Raw genomic sequence first — 16,010 nt, 5'->3', positions numbered from 1 at the left:
TGCGGGGGCAGCAGGGACGTCCTGTGCTGCTCCCTGGGCATCTGCGCAGGAGCCAGCAGGCGGGCAGGGAGCCCCGGCACTGGCGGGCAGGTGGGCAGGGGGACAGGCAGCTGCGGTGGCACGGTAACCCTGGTCCAGGGGTGCTCAGCATCCTCTCGCTTTGTGATACAGCCATGCCGCCTAGGCAGCAAGCTGGGGTATGGGGTAAGGACTGCACGGCCGGGGAGTGGCACCAAGGGTATGGCCGGGGCTGAGGTGAGCATCTGACCCTGCGGTGGCTGAGCTGGGGATGGGCCCAGCCCCTTCACCTCCAGCTTCTGCATCTCCAAAGAGGCTTCGGCACACGCTGCCCTAGATTTCACTCCAGCCCCAGCAGAGCCAGGCTCCTGCCCAAGCCCTCTGCAGAGGGGAAGGAAGGTTGCTGCTGGGAAGGCTGCAGCAGCCCAAAGGGCTGGGATGAGTTTCCCTGCCCCACTTGAAATGCCCGGTGATCCTCAGGCCAGGCAAAAAGATCTGGTAAGAAGAAGGGCTCTGTTCTGCACCCTGAGGTCAGGAGGTGCATCCTGCACGGCTCGGCCTTTGCCCTGCACAGCTGGGAGAAATGCCCAGGGGTCATCATGGAAACTGAGGGGAGAAAAGGATTTTTCAAGTGAGAGATTCTCAGTCCAGCACCTCTGCAGATTTGAAGCAAGGAGCAGATCCTAATGCCTGCAAGCCCCAGGGAGGCTGTGCTACTGAAGCAGCTGCTTTCCTTCCTAGGGACCTGGCGTCACCCACCGAGGGCCAGCTCTTGCCAGCTGCTTTCAGGCTCCAAACCCATCCCTCCTCCCTGTTCCACCTCTGCAGGGAGTGGGACCGTGGGTCCGGGGCCACGCGGGTGGAAGGGGCTGGGGTGAGATGTGTGTGTGGATTGCTGCTTCCAGCTGGAGCGGGACGGCCTCGTGCCACACAGAAGGAGAGCCACAGCGAGGCCGTTCATGTGTTACGTGGGGGTTAAACAGCCTTTCCTTGCTGGAAGCTGGGTTGTGGTGAGCGACTGTTTGGAGCCCTCCCTCCCTCTTGCCACTCAGACAAAGGACGGGAAGGCAGGGGGAGGGGATGTGACTGTATCTGGGTTATTGGGACAGAGTAGATGTTAGTCCCCACTACTGGAACCCCTAAGGGACCTGCAGGGCCACCTCTGTCCCCAACTAGCTGCTGCAAATGTCAAAGGCAGGCAGACATGAAGGGTGTGCTGCGGTAGTGGTGTCTGCTGCTGGCCATGTACACTAGACTTCCAGGGAGAGGTTTTGGGGTGGATCGGTGGGTGTGAGAAGCAGGAGCTAGCTGGGACCTCTCTGGGCACCCATTGCCCTTCTGGCCCTGCCTGCCCTGGCCCCACGGTCTCCCTGCTCCACGTCTCCCTGCTCTGGAGCCGCGTGGAGCATCTCCTGTGAGCCAGAGATTATCCCCCAGCAGCCCAGCCTCGGCCACCTTCCACCGGGAACAGGGCAGCAGAGGTATCACCAGCAGCCGCCCTCTTAAATGAGCTTCGCTTAGCACACAGAACAAAGCAGCAGGGAAAAGGGTGTCAATGTAACAGCGAATGTAAGTGGTTAACCTTGGCTAACCCTCTATTCATTACCAGCTGTACTGGCCGTAGTGCCCTATCATGTATTCATTACAGGGGACAACTGGAGGGGCTACGGGATGTGCCTAGGATGCATAATGCTACCCCTTGACCAGTCAGTCAGAGCACTAATGAGGCTTCATAGCAGCATTAGCATTACTGCACGTAAAACACAGCCATTCCCAGGAGACCAGGTAGACACGTTTCATGTCTCAAGGTGCCTCTCATAGCTCCGGCCCCGATTTTGCACACCCTGACCTCCCCAGCAGGCTGTTCCTCAATTGGCTCCTTGGATTCCTCTGTGGGAGTCAAGAGGTGGAAAATCGTGTGCAGAAAGATGAGCCCTTGGGTACCTCTTTGCAAAATGGGGGCTTCCCTTCCTGAGGCTGTACGGGAAGGCACCCCGCACAGAGAGGAAGGCAAATGACCACGAGGAGAAAGGGAGGTTGTCTACCCCGAGACATTGAATGTCCAAAATCAAAATGCCCACGGCGATATCACTGATATAAAAACCAGGAAATATTTAAGGAGACTTCTAGAGATCTTTTCTCCTGGTCTCAGGGCTTTTTATAGGTGCTCAGGAACCTGACTGAAATAGCTGCTCCAGTCACTGCAAGCTCCTGGCTCCAGCAGCGAAGCCTGCAAAGGGATGGCCATGTATTGCTATGTCCACAGCAGAGTTAGCAACATTTGCCAGCTCTGGGCAAAGCATCCCTTGGTGAGATTGAGGGATGAGATATAAACACCTTGGTGAGCTTTGAGGTTGGCTGCCAGCAACTTCCCTCCTTCCTCCTCCCTGTGTAAGAACAAGGAGTTGAAGGAATAAAGGAAAGGGCAACGGACTACCTGAGGACAAAGTACTGCCCGGGAAGCAAAGGGATCACAGTCCGCATGGCCCAGGTCCTGCACCCATCCCATGCAGCTGCTCAGCTGGCCTTTCTTCCCACCTCAACCTGTTCCCTGTCCACCTCCGGGGTTTATTTGCCCCCATTACTGCAGTAGCCAAGTGCCTCACTGGGGCCACAGCCCCCTGCCCCACGTCCCCTCATCATTCTCTATCTCCCTCTCTCTTCTCCCTCTCTCTGGAGTAGGTGGGACACCAGCAGGGCTGTGTGGGGTGTGCACTGGAGGATGCTGCAGCAGGATGAGGGGCACGGCACAGCCACCCAACTACGGTACCGGTGGCGTGGGCCAGCCCGGGAGAGGACAAGCGAAGGGCAGGGCACAGGAGAGCCGGCTGGCTTGGCACTCCGTGCTGTGCCAGAGAGATGGGCTTTCCTGGCTGGCAGCAGCTTTGAGAAAGCTGGAAAAAGACAACAGGAGACTCAGGGGCTGCTTTGTCCGGAGTTTTTGACGGGTGTAAGAGTGGATTGCAGCTGAGAAGCGCTCGGCTCGGCAGGCTGCCTCCTCCAGCAGCTGCCCGGCAGCATGAGGGGCTCCAAATTGCCAGCCTGGCTCAAGCCAACGGTCCGTCTTGTGCTCTGGTCCCCCGAGGGTGCTTCTCGCTGCTTCAGGAGAGGATAATGATAGCTCAGCGTGCCCTCGCTCCGTGGGGAAGAGCTGGGGGGGGCCATCCTCTGGCAGACCTCTCCCCTGCGGGCAAGGTGGAATGGAGGTGGTACGAAGCCAAGACCTTTTGGACGTTACCCGCGGTGCTGTGCAGCCATGCTCTCACATGGAGGGAAGATCCCTTCTCCCGGTTTAACATAAAAGACTTCCCAAGCGGTGTAAAAGGAGCTGGATGGAGGCACCCTTCTCCTTGCCAAAGGTGGCTCTCCTGCAAGGTCTACCCCCAACATACGATAGTGGCATATTAAAGCCTATATATAAAATGTAAATTTTTCCCCATAGAGCAGCCCTTTGTGTCTGCACAGCAGCTTTGCTGTGGGAATGCTAGGCAGGGTCGCCAGCCAGCCATGCAGCCTGTTGCAGCCTAACCTTGTCCTTGAACAAAATCTCTCTGACCTTTCCCCAACCCCTGTCTCTGCCTGACCTGGCTGAGCTGTCACGGGAACCCCGGACTGGTGCTGTCAGTGTCCCCAGCCCGGTGACCTCTGAGTCATCTTCCTCTCCAAGAGGCATGTGTCGCCCACTAAATGGCAGTCGCCTGCCCTGCCGCTCATGTGCTCCTCTGCAGCCAGCGGGTTCTGCTGAGAGGAGTGAAAAACTCCGCCAAAATGATGGAAAGGGATAATTTAGTGTGAGATACTTGAACTGAAGTGGCATCCAAATAAGCGGAGTGCTTACCAAGCAAAAACACATGCTGTCCCTGTCCTGGAAAAATAACCATCTAATGAGACAAAGCATGGGGGAGTCAAGTAGAGTGGGAGAGGCTCTAGTTTCCAGCTGGTTCATATATGAAAGGTATTTGATTCCCATCCCCTTCATCTTCCTTTCTAGATTCATCCCTCACACCTCCCTTCCCCACCAATTACAGCTTTTCTTCTGTGCCCTCTCCTCTCCCAACCTCCGGCTTCCTCCCAGCGGGTGGGAGCTGCTCACTAATGAGACAAGAGATGGAGATAAATGAACAAGGCCTGCCCCAAGCAGGGTGTGCCATCACCTGAAAAAGAGTCGGGGAAGCCGGAAAGCCTGCAGGGCCTTTCTTTTTGCCTGCTTCTTTTACATGGAAGAAAAAAGGAGGGGGAGGCGAGGAGGGAGAGGTGCAGATGATTAGTTTATTGATCACGATGATTAGTTTCTTGAGCACGACAAAAACCATCGATCTATGGGCAGGAGGCAAGCACGGAGGCTGTGGCCATGCTTTGCACTTCCACCACTGCCTTCCTCTGAGGAACTCGGCCTGCACAGCATGGCCACTAACGCAGCCGCCTCTGGCAAGGGCCAAGCTTGCAAGTCTTCATGGTAAATCCCAAACTCTGTTTCAATACCGGGACTTGACACATGATAATTTTTGAAAGTCTGTTCCATAGCAAATTTCATGCAAAACTTGGAGGGGCAAAACATTGTGATCCTGGTGAGAACTGGCAGACAAAACTGAGGAGACACACACAGAGCTTTGGGCACCCGATTAGGAGCCCAGCCAGCTTCACTGGGTCTGCTCCTGTTGTTTGGAGGTAGCCATCAATATGTTGCATGTTCAGTGAACCCCACTTCTCCACTTCCTCATCTGGAGTGATACATAGAAGAGTGTAGTGGAAACTCAAGTAGATGTTCCTCCATGAATAGCCTTTACTGCTAAAATCTTGCTGTTCAGCCATCCTCAGCAGCCCTTGAAATGGATGCTCAAAGTTGTCCTCAGTCCCTGTGACAGGTCAGTAGGGAGGTCCTCATTACACCTCAATGATGATTTTCAATCTTTCTCCCCATGCAGGGCCAGTGGAGAGCAAAAACGAAGCAGCCATGTCTGAGCTGGTCCCAGAGCCACGACAAAAACCAGTTGTACCGATGAAGCCCATCGGCATTAACGCCAACTTGCTGGGCTACATCGGTATTGACACCATCATTGAGCAGATGCGCAAGAAAACCATGAAGACAGGTTTTGACTTCAACATCATGGTTGTAGGTAGGTAGGGACCAGCTGAGGTACTGGGAACTGTGGCCAGGGACTGTCCTATGAGGCCAGGTGGGAGAGCGAGCCCGACAGGGAGGACACGAGGGAACAGACAGTGCTTGCTCTGGGGGAAAGGAGAGCCTGCACAAGGCAAGGAGACATCTACAGCCCCTTCCCCTGCCAGCCTGGCTCCGACCCCTGGGCCTACTGTCATCGCCGGGCTGTGGCAGATGTCACGAGCTTCCTCTTTGCAATCCTCAGGTCAGAGCGGACTGGGAAAGTCGACACTGGTGAATACCCTCTTCAAATCCCAGGTGAGCCGCAAATCTTCAGGCTGGAACCGGGAGGAGAAGATCCCCAAGACAGTGGAGATCAAAGCCATCGGGCATGGTAAGAGCCAGGCTGCTGGGGTGGAGGCAATACTGATGCTTCAGCACAGCCTTGCAGAAGACCCCAGTAATCTATGCAAACAGTTCTTTGCTGTTAGGCAGCCCTTTCTCCATGGAAAGCTAAAGGACAAGTGACCGTTTTAGATGGCCTCAGATCCAGCCAAGGCTTTTCTTAAACAGCAATACCACAGATGCCACAGCCAAAAGTGAGGGGTAGAAAAATAGTTAAAGATAATTCTTCTGCCAAGACATTAGTCTGCATGTGTGGATTAAGCCTTGCTGTAAGTCATTCCCACCTGCAGATGCTTAATGATCTATTGAAATTGCATTGGTGGGTCCCATTCCAAGCCTGGCAGAGCACATCTCCTTGTGGCAAAGCATCAGCACAGCTTCTACAGCACTGCAAAGTAATGAGCATCATCTCAGATTCATCCCCTCAGTCGGAAGGGAGGACAAGTTGTGTAAGACAGGTACTACGTCTGGACCACCGACTGAGCACAAATCCATTTTCCTGTGGCAGAGTGGTGTAAGGTGGCTTTGGTGCAGAGGTTACCAAAATTTGGGGTCAGAAATGCAAGTGGGGGTCACAACTGTTGAGGCATGACCCAGCCTGGCCTGGTCATGCTTGCTGGGCAGGGATGAGGGCAGAGTGCTCTTGTTCCCTTGTAGGGCACAGAGACATGTTTCATGATGGAGCAGGTGCCCAGAGAGGCGTATGATTGTCTGCAATTTCTTCCCCAGTCATTGAAGAAGGTGGTGTCAAAATGAAGCTGACAGTGATCGACACCCCAGGATTTGGGGACCAGATCAACAATGAAAACTGGTGAGTTTTACATGGTCAAGGCCTTGTGTCCCAGAAAGGGCTGGAGTTAAGATGATATATGGGGTGACTCTCATCTCCTTGGCCCAGAAAGTGTCTGGGATCCTATTGCACTCGGGGGGCCGGTAACGGGGACGTGGAATTGTGAACATGGGTCTGTGTGCATGCTCAGGGGTAGGCACATATTACATAGCAAGTGCCTGTTTCTGTGCTCAGTTACAGAAACTCTTAAACATCTCTGCTGATGGCGAGATGTTTGTGGTGGATATTTTTTACGCCTGAGCCTGCTTTGCTGCTGTCAGAGCTGGGAACACTGTAGGCAGGAACATGAAGAGATTTGTACCTGTCTATTCATCTCTCTCTCCCACCTTAACAGCTGGGAGCCTATTGAGAAATACATCAACGAGCAGTATGAAAAATTTTTGAAAGAGGAGGTGAATATTGCAAGGAAGAAACGAATTCCAGACACGCGAGTGCACTGCTGCCTTTACTTCATCTCCCCCACAGGCCACTCGTACGTACACAGTCCCTCATCCTTCCTCAAGCTCTTGGTGCCTCTGTGCCAGATATACACCCTGCACTGCTCCGTCTCGGCCATGGACCCAGGGGTCCTGCCTGCAGGGCTGGCCACTGTTTAGGTTAACTTTGGGTGCTGCGGGGCTTGAAAGGGTCTAGGATAACAAGGGCAGGAGAAACACCATTGTGTTTGGGAGAGGGCAGGATGGATGGAAAGAAGGAGATGAGACCATGGTGGCAGCAAGTGGGGTACGTACAAGGGAGGTTTCATTGATGCCCTGATGCTGGGAGAGTCACAAGGATGAAAGGCGAGGAGGGTAAAGTGACCCCTTCCATGTTGTTCCCTCTTGGGCTGCAGCCTGCGGCCTTTGGACCTGGAGTTCATGAAACATCTCAGCAAGGTAGTGAACATCATCCCGGTTATTGCCAAGGCTGACACCATGACCTTGGAGGAGAAAACCGAATTCAAACAAAGAGTGAGTATCTCCTCTCCTGCATGGGATCCTTCCCTGCCCTGGCTTGAAGGTGGGAGAAATGAGCGGTATCTTTCTTCCTGGGATTGCAGCACGGTTCACAGGGCATGCAGAGAGTCCAACGTTGGGTTGGTGGGTAAGTCCTGAAGATGCAGCTGCTTATGGCTCTGAGGGCATCTGTTAGAGGGGGAAGAAACGTGTGTACCCCTGTGACATCTCGTGATATGCTCTGTCATGGGAACTGCAGAGCCAGACAAGTAACCGGGGTTGGGGAAGAAAGACTCATCACTGCTGCCGTGTGTCCTCACTTTGCTGCACACTTCCCTGGAGACAATCCCTCCAGTCCCTGCCCGCTGGAAGGATGTTCCAGATGTGTTTGCCCGGCCTTCCCACCTGCCTTCCCTTCAGGTTTATGTTGCTTTGTGCTCCAAAATGTCTCTCTGCCCAGGTGCGCAAAGAGCTAGAAGTAAATGGCATCGAGTTTTACCCTCAGAAAGAATTCGATGAGGACTTGGAGGATAAAACAGAGAACGACAAAATCAGGGTAGGAAACATTTTATTGTGGGAGGGGAAGGGGGGATGAGGGCTGGTCATATTTAACGAGTGTAAAACAGACATGTCACTAGAAGGTTTTAAGTGCTTCATGGTCCCTGAATCATGGAATCATAGAATCATAGAATCATAGAATCATTAAGGTTGGAAAAGACCTCTAAGATCATCAAGTCCAATCGTCAACCCAACACCACCATGCCCACTAAACCATGTCCCTAAGCGCCTCATCTACACGTCTTTTAAATACCTCCAGGGATGGTGACTCCACCACTTCCCTGGGCAGCCTGTTCCAAGGCCTGACCACTCTTTCAGTAAAGAAATTTTTCCTAATGTCCAATCTAAACCTCCCTTGGCACAACTTGAGGCCATTTCCTCTTGTCCTATCGCTGGTTACTTGGGAGAAGAGACCAACCCCCACCTCACTACAACCTCCTTTCAGGTAGTTGTAGAGCGCGATGAGGTCTCCCCTCAGCCTCCTCTTCTTCAGACTAAACAGCCCCAGTTCCCTCAGCCGCTCCTCATAAGATTTGTGCTCCAAATGAAAGATGCAATGGATGTAAGGGATGGTCATTCCTCCTTCCCAGCTCAATGTGTCCCTGTTGTTACTACAGGGTGCTATGAAGGCTGAGTGAGGAAGGACTATGTTTCACCTCCTCTTGCTGAATGCTCTGTTTGGCCACCATTAAGGACCAAAGGGGCCTGGTGTGTAGCTGATGTCCAGCCTCTGTCCCAAACAACTGCCCCATGAGCCCTCTCATCTGCTGACCAAACTTGACCTGAAAAGCAGTCCAGTTCTTTGCTCCTCCAGCCCCTGTGAGAAGGCTTGTCCCATCCTTCCCTCCTCAGAGCATTAGAAACTGTCTCCTAATTTTCAGCCTGTGTTTGTTCATGGCCAGATTGTACCCAGGATTATATTTGTGTTCTTGTGCCAACATTGACTCAAGCAGTTCTCCTACCTAGTGGTTCCCTCCACCACTCAAGGCACTTATAGAGAACAATATTATCCTTCGCTGACCTTCTGGTCAGCTGAAGGAGACAAGCTCCTTTGGATGAGTTTCCCATTCCTCAGTAGTCCATGCTCCTAGACACTTTTTTCTGTGCCTCCTCCAGTTCGATTTGATTTTCTAGCACTGTTGCTGGTACCCCACGCTCCCCGGTCTCTTCTGAGATCGGAACTGCTAAGCCCGTGGACCACATACTTCTTAAACAATTGCATCACACTGGTGGCTCGTGGTCATCTTGTGACTGACTAGCACGTGGGGTCCTTCCACTCCTTCAGTCGCTGCTTGTTCACGAGCTCTGAAGTCATAGCAGAAATTCTTGATGTTATTCCCTAAATGCTGCTCTTTGTACCTCAAACTTACATCTTCCTGGATAATAACCCAGTCTGCCTTTGCACTGACAACACCTCTTGGCCTTGTGATGCTAGTGCATTTAATTATCCCACTCATCATTTTTGTGGCTAGGCCATTAATGAAAATAGATTGGCCTCCGTGGCAGTCCTCAAGAAACTCCAGGAGTCTTGCATTGCAGCCTGACACTCCCTTTCAACTCCCCCAGCTGTCAGAGCCCCAACAGAAATTCCCACCTTCCCTGGCTTAATTAATCATTTCCCATTTGGCAATACATCACACATTCTGGAGAAGACTAGATGGGTTTTGCTTCTTCCCCAAACTGTTTCTGGTTTTGAGGAGGGCACCACATTTTGTTCTGCACTTCAGCATCATTGCCCTAGGCTTGGATAGTTTCACACATTAAGAAATAAAGTGCTTTTTAATCTCCATTCCTGTGGTAATTGCAGTCCCTTCCCAGGCCCGGGGACATTCATAAAGCAGAGTAAATCTATGAACATCTGCACAGCCTTATGGATAGCAGGGTCTCCTGCACCCTGTGCTCTGGAAATGGATGGTTTCTCCCTGTGCTTAGAGATATCTAGCCTCACCTACTGTCCCACTTCCCAGGAAAGCTGTACCCCTACCCCATTTTTGGCTTTCCTCAGTACAACCATTTCAGCCATTAAACTTGTTGAATGTTCATGTGTCTTGTTGGGGAGGATTATTTTGAGTCCTCTCCTTCTTCTGGTGAAGAACTACAAACTTGGTGAGAAATACTCACCGCAAACTATCCATATGAGCAGCCCTGAGCTGACAGACCCTCTTGTGGTTACGCCAAGGTACTCCTTCTCTGGTCATCCCCCTCTTCAGAAATGTGGGAGATGGGTGCAGAAAAGCTCTGCCCCCCCGCTCCAGAGACCTTAGCACTGCTGCAAGCTATCCACTAAGCTCGGGGGGTGCAAGGACACCTGTAAAGCAAGGGCCCAAAATGCTAGGGGTAGCACTGACAGGTGAAGAGGACAGCCAGTGAAGTTTTGCTCTGGAGAACCTCTTCCCTTGGAGGAGCCCTTTTGTTAGGTGAGCTGAGAGGAGGAAAGGTGGAACAGTGATGGTGCTGCTCTCTGGAATGGGTTCAATAGGTCTCTCCACATGTCTCTCCCCAGCAGGAAAGCATGCCCTTTGCAGTAGTGGGCAGCGACAAGGAGTACCAAGTGAATGGCAAAAGAGTCCTGGGCAGGAAAACACCTTGGGGAATCATTGAAGGTAAAAAAACCCTTGCTTCCGGGAGCTGAAAGTATCTCTGCAGGCCCCAGTAATAGACAAGAGTCCAGATAACATGTCCCATGACTACCTTCCCATCCCTTTTGCGATAACTTTTTGAAACCAAGCAAGAGGAGAATTCTCAAATAGCTCTGCTGGAAGGGAATGGCCATGGTCAATGCGGTACCACTACTGCCAACTGGCAGAAGCTGGAGCCACTCCGAACACCACGGTGTGTGAAACTGAGCTCCTGAGGTTGCCTTAGTTTTCAAATGAAAATTTACATGTGACTGCTCAGCACCTCTTAGCGTGTCTCCTCAATGACTGACAGTGTGGTGTTCAGACAACTGTCTGTCCTTTCTGAAGTATGCAGGCTCTGCCCACCTGGAACCTGCCCCATGGCAATGACCTTCCCATGCTCTGTAACCACAAAGGGTTTGTTGAAAAAATCAAATGTAACAATTGCTTGTTTTCTTTTCAGTGGAAAACCTCACTCACTGTGAATTTGCCCTACTTCGAGATTTTGTCATCAGGTAAGGCCATAGTCATGCTCCAGTTTGCTCTTGATGAGCAGGGAGTCTTCCTGAGACCCTCTTAGAGTGAAATAGCCCCTATGGAAAGGAGAATAAAGTTTTCCAGGCAGTGAAAGCTTATGTGGGGTAGGGTTGCATTGAGTTAAGGGGTAGATATTCTAGTGCCTCTCTTCGTGACGTGACCACTATGTCAACTAGGTGCTAGTTTTCACGTATGAGCTGGACGCCTGGAAAAAAGCAGGGTACTACAAAGCCCCTTATATCCCATTAGGGATATTAGGTTGCAACAACTTCTATTTTTTGCTGACAACAGGTCTGGGCTGGAGTCAGTGAGAAAGAGGCCACTACCACATCCTAGACCATGTGTCCTACCAGGCTGAGGGATGTGCTGGAACATACGACCTGGAAGTGAAAAGCTCCATATTTCATTCAGCTTTCATTGCCCTGTCTTATTTCTACTCTGTTTCATGAAGTTGTCTCAGCACAAGTGATATCTGCCCCAAATTATGTAGAAGAGCTGCAGATCCAGGGTCACCTCTGTTCCCTATAAATACAGTAAGGTTTTAAAACAACACCAAAAATAAGAAAATAACGGAAAGACACTTCAAAGCCTGAGCCCTGTGGCTCATTCCACCTGTGGGTATGGTGATATTGAGACACTTGGCCAGGTACAACGCTTTGACAGCACACTACTCCCTGCTTTTTGTTCTGTGATACCTTCTGCAGCAGACGTGCTTTCCCTAAGTCTTCCAGTAAAAACATCCTAACCAAGTGATCATCACAAAGCATATAGCAATCCAAGCCCACAGGCTCTCTATGGAGGTTAGGGATGATGCTCACAGCAGTGTTCTGCAAGTTATGGTCTGCATTGGACCTGATACACCCTCCTGGTGCTTTCTTGTCTCACCACCGCTTCAGATGAGATAAGCCCCTGCCTGACACACCAGGACAGCCAGTAGCTGTCCCACTGGTGTGAGAGGGGCAGGACACTGGCAAGCACAGCCAGGGATTTCAGCCTATATCCTGCATCCTGCATATGTGTTCTTGAATGCTGATACTCCAGCTCTCAGTTGTGTGTGATGGCACCCACGCCATCCACGCAGAAAGAGGGGTATGCTCATTAGCCAGACTGACTGAAGAAATCTTCCATTTATCTCAGGGAATAAAATGATCATCAGAAGATTAATATTGACTGCGCTGATATTGGTTATTGTATCCTCTTTCCAACCCCGTCTTTGCTTTGCCCCCTGCAGGACCCACCTTCAGGACCTAAAAGAAGTGACCCACAACATCCACTATGAGACGTACAGGGCCAAGCGGCTGAATGACAACGGAGGGCTGCCCCCCATGACTGTCGAGACAGAGGAAAACCATGAAAGTAACCTGTGAATGACACCCCCCTCCCCGCTGTCACCCGGTGTCTCTGGATACGACAACCCACCCTTGCTCCCCTTGACTCTACCATGGGCCTGTCTCTGAAGCATGTGGTGCATCCTCCGTGTGCGTGAGAGGACGCGAGCATGAGTGTGTGCGTGTGTGTGCCTACCTCTGTGCCGGAGAGGGACCAAAGGCATCTCCCCCATCCTTCCCAGAGTGTCCTCGTTCCTGGTTTGGTTTTTGCACAGCGGACTGTCCGTCATCTTCCTTTCTCTTGTTCCTGTGTCTCAGCTGTGTGTCTTGCCTGGAGGAAATAGGGATGGAGGGGAAGGATTTCTGGGGGCAGGAGGGCTTCAGAGGTGGGAGGTGTGGGGCATGCTGTGGTCCTGTTTTTGTCACTTGGAGATATGGGAAGGAGAGACTGCAGGAGAGATGGTGGAGTCGGTGCAGTGTCTTCAAGTGATGGCAGCAGAGATTTCTCTTGGATCCTCGGTGGGTGGGAAAGCAGCTGGTTGGTCTGAGGGCATGGTGACCCAGCATTTTATGCCCATTTCTTGCTGTGGCTTCCCAAGGGGAAATGGCAGCTTGGAAGTGGGTAGATGGGAGAAGTGACAGACTGACATGTTTTGCGGTTCAGGGGAAGTGAACAGTGGGAGGAGAGAGAATTAGTTCTTGGGCATCTATTTGAGAAGCATGAAAGTACTTGGGGAAAATAGCCATATTTTCCAAAAGAAGCAAAACTCAGAGGAAAAGAATGTGTTCCTGCTGCAGAGGGTGCATTTGCCCTGTCCAGCGCTAAGATCAAAAGCCATGCTTGTGTCACAGGCTTTTGATCCTGTGCAGATCAGACCATGCCGTCCTGAGGTCACCCCACCTCATCCTCCATTGCAGCGGTCTCTCTCCACCAGCACTAAGCAGGACCTGGCCAAACCTTTCCCCCACAACACGCCCACTCTGCTGTGGGAGTGCAGGGAAGACAGTGCCATGGGGGGTCCCTGCCGGGAGCTCCCCCAGGGACAGCCCTGGTCGGCACAGGGCCTTCAGGATCTTGAAGGAGTGCAAGAGCCGTGGATTGAGAAGCACTGGGCCAGGGTGTCTCCCTGGGTCTCCACTGATGGTGGGAACACAAGAGATACCTCCTCCTCACTGAAATGGCTGCGTTTGCTACTCCAGAAGTCTCAGCTTGCGCTGCTCCTCCGCCCTCCCAGCTTCCATGTCCTCCTCTCCTGTGCTTTTGTCCTCATTCCCTTTTAGCCCTCCGTAGCTTTCTTCCTTCCTTTCTTTCTCTATCTCACTTTCTCTGCTCTTGACCCTTTCTGTCTCTCCTTCATTTCTCCGAGTACTTGAATCTTCTTCTTCTCCAGGCTGTTTCCTCCCTCCCCCTCTCCCAAGCTCTCACACCTCCTCATCAATGTGCTTTTGTGTCCTGTTGAGAAGCTGTTGTTTCACCTTCCCCTGGAGGGGATGGGGAAGGAACGTAAAGAAAGAGGCACAGCTTTACTGAAAACTATATGCTTGTGTCTAGCTGGTGTCAGCTCTTTTCTGTTATGTCCCTGAGCCAGGTGGAAAGCGTCAGGGCTGGCTGGGCAGAAGGGAGGGGAGAAAATCTCAGATGTCCTGAGTTTGGCAGTGTCTGCCTGTCACCTAGCATGTCACGTTGCTGGCAGGGGTTGTCACCTCCAGGAGAATAGCCGGTTGCACTTAAAATGCACGTGCAGAATGCCATGGCACAAGATAGCAGTGCTGCGAGCAAGGACAAGTGAGGTAGGTTTTGGATGGGGGTTGGAAAGGCTGGCGTGGGAGGGAGAAAGCGGTCCCAGTGAGGGGAGAGCAGAGGAGGACTCAAGCCAGGACCGAGGTTGGTTGACAGAGCTGTACGGGGGCCAGGGCTGGGAAGAGGGTGCTCCAAGCCTTCGCAAAACCATCTAAGAGCATATGTTCATCTTGTGGCTTTCTCCGGTGCTGTCACTGCAAAGCAAAGGTCTCTTCACTCTCGCTCCCACCCGTCCACACAAATCAGCCATTCTCAGCACCGCTAGGACGTGAGGGCCTTCACAGTCCTTTCACCACCCACGTTCACGGCTCCCGTTGTTCCTGAACGCAGCGTGTGCATATAGCCTTGCACCCGCCTTCCCACCTGCACCAGGCCTCCTCGACCCTGCAGAGAACAAAAGCCTCGTCACTGCCGTCAGCAGCCGTACCACGGACCCTGCAGAAACCATCCTGCTACGCTGCTACCCATCCCGCCACCCACACTGGCCGTCCACAGCCCAACACGGGGTCAAAGTCTCCTCCCAGCTCGTGTCCACCAGCCGGCCAGGCGTGGAGGTGTCCCCAGCATCACCGGCTGCCAGAAGCATCTTCTCAACCTGCTCTGCTGTGGCTGCTCCTGCCTAGCCTCTACATAATGTTTTAAGCCCAGTGCAATAGGAAAGACCCCTCCAGGGCTCCTCTTCTTCACTGCACTGAAGCACAAAGCCACGCTCCGTCATCTTTAGGGGGAGCGTGTGGAGGTGTTCCCTGCACTTGGTTTCTCACACAGCTCTTTGGTGGCCACGCGACTGCTCTAAGGAACTCTCTTGCCACTGAGCTGCGTCACCCTGGGCTGCGGTATGGTCATTTCTACAACTTTTGGGCCCAAACAAGGGTTATGGCAGAGAGCCAATGCTGCCCTGTTTAATGAAAGGAAAGCAGACCCCACGCAATAGAAGAGAGAGATTTTCCTTTTCCTATAACGTGGATCGCAAGGACAAGGCTTTGTGTTTTGCCCTATATGTCTAGGAATTTTTGTTTGGTTGTAATAAGGTGGTTTTTAAGCTCTGCTCTGTAATCTCCTGTGAGATCATGGACTACTTCTAAAGGATCCATAAAAGCTCGCTGAGAAAAGCAAGCTCAGATATTCCTCACTGCCATCTGCTCATGCAAATATCCTACCGGTATCTGCATATCTACCAGAAAGTCTACAAATGGCAAATATCAAAAATTTCCCATATTGCGTGACAGTGGAAGATACTGTCGGGAAAAAGTCTCTGCCGATGGATAAGCTGGAAAAAGCCCGAATGGATCCTAGCTCTCGTGTGCCACCAGCTGAGTCCCAGGATGACCACAGCACGTCAGATGTTCCCCTCAGAGATATCATGTGAACGATATTATAGGGGGGTAGAGGCTAAATTTTACCCCAGAGGTACCCACTCAGTGCGTTCAGAGACTCATGGACTCTTCACCATGTAAGCCATTCACTAGAAAAATTTTGTAATGCATGGTAAATCCCAAAGGTTGGGGGTTTTTTGTTTTTTTTTACACTGGACAAATTCCATTTAGGCTAAAACAGTAATGAACATCACGGCAGGCGTGGTTATGCTGTGAGCAGAGAGAGCAAGAAGAGCAAGCAGCGCTACGTCTAGGCACTAGTATTTGTGGTAGTTGTGAGGACAAGTTAATTACGGTTCACTACGGTTTGTAAGCGGGCGTCTCGGGGGAAGGCTGCCAAGGACGCGCTGCCAGCACCTTTCCCGCCCCAGCACAGGTCTCGGAAAGCAGGAAGCGGCCCTGTGAGGGTTACCCGAACAGCGGGCGGCAAAAATCGCGCTTCAGCCAGGCACCGGACCGGGGGGTTTAAGGAAGCCGCCTTCC

The 16,010-nt window shown here is 52.1% G+C and overlaps 1 protein-coding gene across 2 annotated transcripts in view; it reads left to right on the top strand.

Moving 5' to 3' along the window:
- Positions 1–12,811, top strand: part of LOC104075399 (neuronal-specific septin-3) — a 13,517-nt gene extending 706 nt beyond the window's left edge. Inside the window, exons 2-10 of one of the 2 annotated variants that reach the window (XM_009575882.1) lie at positions 4,944–5,135; positions 5,385–5,513; positions 6,254–6,335; positions 6,709–6,846; positions 7,207–7,324; positions 7,770–7,865; positions 10,374–10,470; positions 10,949–11,000; positions 12,254–12,811. In XM_009575882.1, coding sequence (XP_009574177.1) covers positions 4,944–5,135; positions 5,385–5,513; positions 6,254–6,335; positions 6,709–6,846; positions 7,207–7,324; positions 7,770–7,865; positions 10,374–10,470; positions 10,949–11,000; positions 12,254–12,389 — 1,040 coding nt within the window. In that variant the 3' untranslated portion in view covers positions 12,390–12,811. Of the gene's footprint in view, positions 1–4,943; positions 5,136–5,384; positions 5,514–6,253; positions 6,336–6,708; positions 6,847–7,206; positions 7,325–7,769; positions 7,866–10,370; positions 10,471–10,948; positions 11,001–12,253 lie in introns of both variants that reach the window. The other variant, XM_009575881.1, reaches the window with a different exon arrangement.
- The last annotated feature ends 3,199 nt before the right edge of the window (positions 12,812–16,010 follow it).

The sequence above is a fragment of the Fulmarus glacialis genome, unplaced genomic scaffold (genome assembly GCF_000690835.1).
Source record: "Fulmarus glacialis isolate BGI_N327 unplaced genomic scaffold, ASM69083v1 scaffold38064, whole genome shotgun sequence".
NCBI lineage: Eukaryota > Metazoa > Chordata > Aves > Procellariiformes > Procellariidae > Fulmarus > Fulmarus glacialis.
Note: the sequence above shows the minus strand (reverse complement) of the source record. Positions and strands in the feature narration are given on the sequence as shown.